The 9,541-nt window shown below is 44.6% G+C and overlaps 1 protein-coding gene across 4 annotated transcripts in view; it reads right to left on the bottom strand.

Moving 5' to 3' along the window:
* The window catches only part of LRRCC1 (leucine rich repeat and coiled-coil centrosomal protein 1), a 55,150-nt gene extending 46,844 nt beyond the window's left edge, over positions 1-8,306 (bottom strand). For 2 of the 4 annotated variants that reach the window (XM_075920450.1, XM_075920448.1), the window contains exons 1-4: positions 8,103-8,305; positions 5,899-6,104; positions 5,566-5,631; positions 768-935 (exon numbers count right to left, since the gene is read on the bottom strand). In XM_075920450.1, coding sequence (XP_075776565.1) covers positions 768-935; positions 5,566-5,631; positions 5,899-6,104; positions 8,103-8,161 — 499 coding nt within the window. In that variant the 5' untranslated portion in view covers positions 8,162-8,305. Of the gene's footprint in view, positions 1-767; positions 936-5,565; positions 5,632-5,898; positions 6,105-7,830; positions 8,061-8,102 lie in introns of those variants that run through there. The other 2 variants (XR_012901347.1, XM_075920449.1) reach the window with 2 other exon arrangements.
* Positions 8,307-9,541: the final 1,235 nt, after the last annotated feature.

Raw genomic sequence — 9,541 nt, forward strand, 5'->3', positions numbered from 1 at the left:
TGGTACACTGTACAGGAAGAAAGGAAGAAAACTTCAAGATTCTGAGAGCATGAATCTGGTAGTAGAGAGGTCACTACAGTATGACAAAATTTAGGTTTCTGATGGCTGGCCATTTATAAATCAAGCTACAGATTGGACCTCACTGGTCCAGCACCCACAGGTCCTAAGTGGCCCCAAACAAGGGGATTTGCCAGACATGGGGTGGCCCCTCCACTTGTAGCCATGTTGCCACCAGACTAGGGCTCTAGCCTGCCCACACGGCTCCCTCAGCCCTGCTGCTGCCAGGCTAAAGCACCATAGCCAGAGTTCCACACAGCTGGGGTAGAGCTCTGCAGCCACCTGGCCCTGCAGCTGGGACTGCAGCTCCATGCCCAGTGCAGAAGGACGGGGTCGAAGCTCCCTGGCTGAGGCTTGAAGTCCATGGCCGCGGCCAGGTTAGAGTTCCCCAGTCACTGGGGCCAGGGAGCGCCACTGGGGCCAGAACTCCCCACCCTGCCCTCCCCTCCCCCACACACGGCTCCCAGCTGAGTTGCTGGTGCTCCTTACCACACTCCTGCCCCAGACCTCCCTCTTCCCTCTGCCACAGTGGGCTCTGTGGTCCATGAAGATCCATGATCCAGATGTTGCCAGACCAGGGAATCCCGCATAAGGGAGGTGCAACCCTTACTAGTTGCAGAAACTAGATCACGGGTTTATAAGACACAGAAGCCACAGATATCTGGACAGTAACTAGAGTTCAAAGTAATTATCTATTATATTATTCATACCTGTTATGTCACAGACTGCATTGCTCTTTCCATTTTTTTCTAAAGTAAGATTGGTCAAGTAATGCAGTCCCATCATACACTGGAGTAAATGGTTAATACTACTTATGCAGTTGCTGTGGAGATCAATGTGATTAATTTTATGACTGGCTCCACGAAGATCCAAAAATCCTGTAAAATTTAGAAAAATACACAGCAGTGACTTTTGTTACAGACAAGAACAAACATTTTCCAGATTGGTAAATGATAGCAGAGCTATTTACAATAAAAATAAATTAAAATATTTTACATCCTGAAATTATCCAATATTTGATCCACTTTCCTTCCACTGTTTATTCATTATAAGACAATACTGCTTCAATGTTAACTGTAGAAATGTGAAATGTTAATTGTTAACCTTAATGGGTGATTGGCTCAAATTAACTGTTAACCTGTGCCGTGGACAGGGAGCTGCTCCAGCTCTGCAGGGGGCACGCTATGGCTGGGGGCTGCTGCTGCTCCCAGAGCAACCTCAAAGAGCTCAGGAGCACTGCAGGTAAAGGGGCTGCTCCCACCAGCAGGAAGGAACACTCCACCCCAGCGGAGCTCAAGCAGCCCCCCCTTTAATTAAACATAATGTTTAATTGGTTAACCGATTAAATGGGATTTTACATCCTTAGTTAAACTGTGAGAAATAAGTCAAAAGCGATATTGTCAGTTGATTTTTTTCCCCCAAAATCAACTTAAACATAAGAGAATATTCTCATGGCAGATTTATTGTAGTAAATGCAAAGTACACCACTAATATTGAAGTTTATACTCTATTCAAGTACAGTAAAAACTCCAATGGTCTGGTATCCAGTTGTTTGACTCCCCCAATAGTCCAACAGCAACTGGAACCCAGAAGTGCTCCGGTCAGCCACTCTCACGGTCGAGCCACTGTGAGCCACATGCGGGCTCCTGGCCCACACCGTTCTGCTCATGGTCCCCAGTTCACAGAGCGTCCAGCCTGCACTTGCTAGCAGCCAGCCGCTGAGCGCAGGCAGCTGTATTGGTACCCGTACATAAGGTTGGGGGAGAAAAGCTGGGTTACAGCAAGGAAGGGAGGTGTTTGACTCTGGCAGGGGTTGGGAGTATGCCCCCTTATAGCACCTTCCGGTACTCCAACATATCCGATAATCCGGCACCACCTAGGTCCCAAAGGTGCCGGATTATCAGAAGTCTACTGTAGTTAGGGTCAGCTCTAAGAATAAAAGTTATATTTTTGGTGTACAGGCAGTCCCCGGGTTACATGGATCCGACTTACATCGGATCCCTACTTACAAACGGGGTGAGGCAACCCTGCACTAGCTGCTTCCCCCCAGCAAACCAGGGAGATGCGAAGCTAGCGCCCCCCCCCAGCAGACTAGGGAGACGCGGAGTGGCTTTTCTCAGCAGACACCTCAGCTTGAGAATAAAGGACTGAGGGAAGTGAGGTGTGGGAGAATAAAACTGAGCTCTGGAGAAATGTTTGGCTAGAGTTTCCCCTACAATATGTACCAGTTCCGACTTACATACAAATTCAACTTAAGAACAAACCTACAGTCCCTATCTTGTACGTAACCTGGGGACTGCCTGTAAATCAATCCCCTTAAAGAGGGGATTTAAAAATATGACAAAAAAGAATTATTGAAAAAAAAAATCAAGCAGAAGATACAGATTCCTGAATAAGGTTAATCACACTTCCTATTTGGAAACAGTTCATTAATAAAGTTTTACTTTAAAAAGCTTATTGTATATTGATGGACATTGTAAGAAGTACAATAATAGAGCAGCTCCTGGGAGGCTACTTTAGTGGATTCAATCCTTCCGAAATTTACATAGTGGTAGATCTTCCTATTCCACCTCTACCAACTCCTCCTGCTGCTGACCTCGCTCCTGTAAGCATTATCACACAAAGAACCTTACACAAAACAAGGCTCATCACTGTGGAAATAGTGCTCCCTCATGTCTAGTTCTCACCACCCACAATTCTGTAATATGTATATTCTTTGCAGCCACCCAGGGAACAGGGAGTTGAAGGAGGAATAAGTAGGCTGCATAGGAGCCTGGGAATCTGTTGGGCACCTGGGATCTCAGGAAGGAGCTTTGCCAATGGATAAAAAGACCAGGCTCTTCGATCCTCACACTCCATCTTGTAGGCCAGTGAAAGTGCCCCTTTGTTGCTCAGATCAGTGCTGAGGACACTCACCACCAATCTGAGCAAGGGAGTGGACATACTCCACCACAGTAATCACTGCATTGTTGTAAATTGACCTAATATAGTTCAGCTTAACTTTATATAAACACATTTTCTTAGACTTTATTTCTCAAGGTCTAAATCGGGGTGGGGAACCTCAGGCCAAGGGGCCAAATGTGGGCCCCGGCTTGCCTGGATCTAGCCCCCTAGGCTTAGGGGCCCCCAGCATTGGGGAGCCCATACTGGGCCCCCCTAAGGTGGTGTGCAAGGGAAATGTGGGCAGTGTCTCTCTCAGTCAGGGGCCACGTCAGTGAATGGTTTTTGGGGGTTTTGCTTTTTTTAAACATCTTACTTCTGTAAGGCCCAGACTGACTTTTTTGTGGGTCAGTGGTCCCTGGTTTCAATAATTCCCATTAGTAAGAACACACATCACAGATAATCGACTACTGTGCTTATGTTGCTGCCTAGTAATACCTCAGCTGCTGCTGGCTTGTTGAAAGAAGACAAACCGATTCCTAGTTGTTGAAAGTTGACAAAAATCATTATGCTAATGTGATGGGATGGCCAGTCCAATTGACAGGGCCACAATGTCTGCTATTTCCATATACAATGGCACTGCACCAGCACAGAATACATCATTGCAGACAAAAACGCAAAGATTTCATAACGGTGCTTTTACAATGACAATGGCCACACTAATACCTTGTGTTTTGATGTCAGAGTGGATGCTTTGTAGATGATAAATATTGCAAGCACCACTTGAAACATCTTCTTTATTTAGTGCCAAAATCATTGTGTACTACTGTTTATTAGGGATGTAATAGTGTACTCAACAAAATGATGAACCAATACATGGGTGCTTATTGGTTAACGTTATTGACTACATGCAACACTCCCCCTATTCTCTCCCCCACAAGAACATTTTTGAGCCAGTGCTTGGGCAGGCTGGCTCTGTCCTGGCTCGTGCTGGGACCCAGCATCAATCCCCTCGTTGGCTTAGTACTTGTAGTGCAGAGCCGCAGTGGGGGTTGATGCCAGGTCCCAGCACGAGCCAGGACTGAGCCAGCCTGCCCATGCACCGGCTCTTAGTGCTTATACTGCAGAGCTGCAGCATGGGTTGATGCCAGTCCCGGCAATAAAAGCAGACACACAGGCAGCCTGGCTCATGGCGGGACCTGGCATCAACCCCTGCTGCAGCTCTGAACTACATAAGCTTATAGTGCAGAGATGCAGTGGGGATAGTTGCCAGACCCGGGAGAAGCAGGGCTTGAGTGGTAGCTCTACCCCTTTATTGACTAATTGTGTAGCTGACAATTAAGAAATTACTTGTTTCTTAACATCCCTACTGTTAATAGCACACACTTTGAATTAGTTGCCTACATGCTGTGACCAAAGTAAGATGTGATGACTACTCCAGGAAGTTAGCCTAAAGATTCATTTTCAAAGAAGCTTTTCTCTTGCATTCAAAAAGTATCTATAGTACATAAAATACAGGACACAATACTCATGGGCTACTGTGAGGGCAAGTGATTAAAACTGTTATTTGGGACCTTCAAATGAAAGATTTTACAGAACAAAACTATTATGATAATACTCTCCCTAATAACATTCTGTATCTGGATATACAATTCAGACGTTCTCAAGTTGGGGAGATTTTGCACTTTACAAACGTAGCAAGACATTGGCAGAACTGAAAATAAAACCCAGGTCTCCTTCCTGCTGTACTATTTTTGAACTCCTCCTTGTTTAAAACATTTTGGATTTTTTTAAGTGAATATAGTGCTCATTGTACAGGACCGATTGACAACACTGTTACAGTACAATGCAACTCAAGATTCTCACTCTGCTTCAGCAAAAGTATCTAAACATGTCCACTAGGGATGTAGAATCCCATTTAATTAGTTAACCAGTTGAACATTAATTTTAACTGGTTGACTGATTAAATGGGAGTGGGCAGGCTGGAGCGGCTCCCAATCCTGTGCTAGACTGCTAGCTCCTAGCCTACATAGGGCCGGAAACAGCAGTGGGAGTGGATAGAGGGCTATCAGCTCTTAGTCTGTGTGAGCTCATGGGCTGGAAGTGGTAGCCCCCTCCCTCACTCTCCCAGATGCCACTTTTGGCTCTATGTGAGACTGCAGACTCCCAGCCTGTGAGCCCACATGGGCTGGGAGCCAGCAGCCTGAGGAGCTGGAGCAGCCCTCTGCCTGCAACAGGCCGCAGGTGGGAAGCTGCTCCCAGGTAACCCGCATTACCCATTCACATCCATAATCTTTACAATCTTTGATTGCTCTTCTGATACTACCAACATGAGAAAAATAGGCTCATTGCAAATGGTGGTTCAAATGACAGTGCATCTTTCTTTTAAGATTTTTAATGTATTTCACATTCATTACCATTTAACAGTGAGGTGGTTAGTTTCAGCCATTATTGACCTGGTCAGGATTTTTACCCACGATCTAAACAGATTAAAAGCATCACTTTCCAGTGGTAATAAATTCTTGAGCCATCCAACCTCATACATTTCTTATATTTTAGTTCTTAGTATAAAGCATCTGACCAAATGTCTTTGCAAAGTGTGACAATATCACTGCCAGACCCACTTACCAGTAAGATCATGTATCCGGTTGTATGACAAATTCAATTTAGTTAAATTATGTAGCTTTCCTAGTCCTAAACAAAACGGGGAAGGGGAAAGTTAGTGTAAAAGCTTTAAAAAAATACTCAAAGATAAGCATGTTTGGTAAAATAAGAAAAACTATCAGACTAGACACTATCAATGACAAATTACTATTTTTTTAAATTTAATCCAATACATAATATGGGATTGACTTCAAGAGGTTTAAACACATAATAAAGATTTTTCTTGAATCAAAGCTCAACATAACTTTCAAGAGGCTCATAAACTGTCAAAGGGAAAGAAAACAAAAATATGCTAACCCTCTACTTTTGTTATCAAGTTACAGGATAAATTTAAAGTGCGAAGATTAGTCAGGGTACTTAGTCCTTCAATTTGATTTATTTGATTAGATGACAGGTCTAAATGCTGCAAACTCCGGATATGACCAAGCCCTTCAATCTTGGAGATCTGGTTACAATGTAGGTTGACTGTGTGAAGTTCTGAACTGAGAGTTATCTCCAACAAGCTATAAATGAAAATACCCAGTATTAATTAAGATGAAAGATCATTTACTTATTAAACTTGTCTAAATCTCAAATTAACCAATATTTTAAGGGGAGCAAATCACAATTTGTATTCATCACTAGTTAAAAAATGTTTTTATTCAAGTAGAATAGTTTACTATAGCAAATCAAAATAATGTGCCTTACATTTAAGGTTCTCAATATTTAAATTTGAAAAAAAAATCACTATACTTATCAGTATCTTTAGTCCTCCTTCTCTAAAAAGTTAGTAGGCCTTTTTTATATTTCTGACTAGAAGTGTCACTTTTCTCACAGTACAGAGTATAACACCAGGGAGGCACGAGTACATACCAAAAAACACTTCAGAACAATAATTAACTGAAAGGCATCTTTTGGAAATGATATTTAACAGAGGACACTTAGAATAATGTCTGCCAGATGTTAAATCCCCTTCCTCCCCACTGCATCTTCAAAGAAGACATGATCACAGTCTCAAGTATAGGCTAGTTGACATGCCACACTTACAACACTACAGCTGCACTACTTTTATATGGACACTAGCTTTGTCAACAGAAGGGATTTTCCCATTAGGGTAGGTAAACCACGCTCTGAGTGCAGAAGCTAGATTGATAGAAGAACTCTCCTAAAATTCTGTTTAGGCAGAGATCGACCAATTAACTTAACTACTCTGCTATGGGATGTGAATTTTTCACAACCAACTCCTGTAGTCAAATCAAACTAATACACTGTATTTTATAAATACCACGATTAAAACAAAGATTCTCTTCTAGCCACCTACATTTACTACAATGCTGTCATTTGAAATGTGGGGGACAATTGGGGGAAATCAGAGTTTAATAGAGTAATTAAAGGGTTTTTGTCCCCAGAGCAAATTTCTGTCTCTATTTAAAAGCTTCTGTTTGGCTTCAGCCAGGTTATTGCCCAGGATCAGATAAGTATAAATATTTAGTGCTTTTAAAATTGAAGATTTCTAAAAAACAAAATAAATAAAAAAAGAACATTAAGTTAGAAAAGCAAAGAACTAGGCTGTGTCTACATTGGCATGATTTTGCGCAAAAACATGCTGCCTGTCTACACTGGAGGGGAGTTCTTGCACAAGAACACGGACGTTCTAATGTATGAAATCAGTGCTTCTTGTGCAAGAACTATGATGCTCCCGCTCAGGGATAAGACCCCTTGCACAACTGTTCTTGCACAAGAGGCCAGTGTAGACAGGCAATGTTAATTTCTTGCACAAGAAAGCCCGATGGCTAAAATGGCCATCGGAGCTTTCTTGCGCAAAAGAGCATTACTGGCACGGATGCTTTTGCACAAAAGCACATCTCTTGCAGAAAGGCACATCCCAGTGTAGACGCTCTCTTGCGCAAATACTTTAACGCAAAAACTCTTGCGTTAAAAGTATTTGCGCAAAATCTTGCCAATGTAGACGTAGCCCTATTGTTTAGGCCCTTTAATATGGGCTTGATACCCACGTCTGAAGGCAAAATTTATTGAAGGTTTACTGATCTGCTTACTTTTAAAAGCTGGTTTAGATAACACGCCACTATAAAAGATATGGAGGAGCTCAAGTAACCTTGACAACAGTATCTACGCTTGGTCACATACGGTCTGGAGCTAAAGCGTTAAACAGAAAGTACCGCCTCTCTCCTACACCCCTTAGTTTCTGGCGGTCCCACATTCAGCACTAGGGAAAACTCTTTAACATACATCGCTATGGACGACAGCCCCCTGTAGCCACAGAACATGGCAGGGGGCGTGAAGCGGCTGCGAGGAGAACCCACCAGGCAGAGTCACACAGCTCGGCCCCGCGCGCGACTCTGCTCTGAAGGCGGCGAGCTCGGCTCTGCGTGAGCACCGGCTACAGCGGCTCCCGGTCCGGCCTTCCCACGCGCGCCCGCCTGCGCCAAGTGGGCAACGCCACCCCGCGCGCTCTCCTGCGGGCAGTGCCCCTCGCTCCCCAGCAGCGGCTCCGCCCTCACCTCCCAATGCCTTTGTCCATGAGGCTGAGCTCCCCAGGCACGGCGCCAGCCCCCGCCATGCTACCGCCGGCCCAGGGCCCCGCCGCGGAGTCTGGCGCCTTTCACTTTAAATCTCCCACACCCAACGGCATCCGTGAGTGCGACACTTCACTGCTAGTTCAGGGAGCGTTACGACACACTGCCGTAAAGCAACAACCCCCCCCCCCGCCACCGACTGTGTGCGATTCCTCCTCCCTTCCCAGTTGGGCGCGTGCCGAGGCCTTTATTTCTGAGCATGCGCGTTAACAAGCGGGATGTGGCTCTGCCCTTGTGTTGGTCACTGGTCGGGGAGCTGCGGCGTGATTGGGAGCCCTGAGGGCTCCTAGTGTAGCGGTGGCCGCTGTAGCCCCTGGTTTGATCCCTGTAATCAGGGAGCTCGTGCGAGGCGGCGCTGTGGTGCCCCGGGTGTAACAGATGAGCATTGCTAATCCTCTGCCTTCACCCGCCAGACCCCTAAATCAGGAGTTTGTTATAGTGACTGTGTAGCAGGAAATGAAACCAGTTTCCTGCTTGAGTAAGAATGTAGATCTATATTTCACTGGTGACAGGGTCAAGCAGGCAAGTAGGAAGTGTAACCCCCTATTGTTCAGCAAGCAAATAAATGTAACAAACAATTGTAACCTCGGAGTCAGCAGGTTTGCATAGTGCAGCTAACCTTATTTGGAGATAAACCTGACTTCCAAGGATATTAGAAGCAAAATAAGGTAACCAATCATGTTAAGGCACATAAACCAGGAAGGATGCTAACCCTATAAGACCCCTTGCTTACCCGATGCTGGGGGTCGGCTTTGCTTTGAGCACTGAGCTTCTTAGCCGAACCTTGTTTGCAAACAATAAAATTGAGTTGGACCCAGCCTAAAAGTGTGACTCTCTTCTGTGGGCAAATTAGACTAGCCTCCAGGGGATGAACCTTGCAATTTATGCAACATCTGGGGGGGATTTTCCATTTGCATTTAGTTTCTGGAGGCTTTAGGACCAGAGCTCACACTGTCTAGCTTTCCTGTACAATTACAAAGAGGTAGATTCTTAGGGCATGTTTACACAGGGCAAAAGTCGACTTAAGCTAAGTGACTAGAGCTATGTCAATTGCATAGCTTAGTCGAAATAGCTTAATTTAGCTTTTGGTGCTGTCTTCACAGCAGAAAGTCAACTTTCCTTACTCCACATAAAATAATAAGGGTTACAGATGTCGGAGTGATTTGCAGTGTAGACATGCTCTTCGTTATAATTTCAGTTATTCCAAAAGAAAGCTACTGTGTAGACATAGCCTTACTCTCCTCCTGTGCCCCCACCCGTAAATTCTTATGTCACTTGAATCCAAGAGCTGAACTACTTGATAACTCTGGCACCTGAGTCATGCCCATACCTGAATATTGCACATTTCAAAGATTCATGCTCAC

This window comes from Pelodiscus sinensis, chromosome 2 (genome assembly GCF_049634645.1).
Source record: "Pelodiscus sinensis isolate JC-2024 chromosome 2, ASM4963464v1, whole genome shotgun sequence".
NCBI classification, from domain to species: Eukaryota; Metazoa; Chordata; order Testudines; family Trionychidae; genus Pelodiscus; species Pelodiscus sinensis.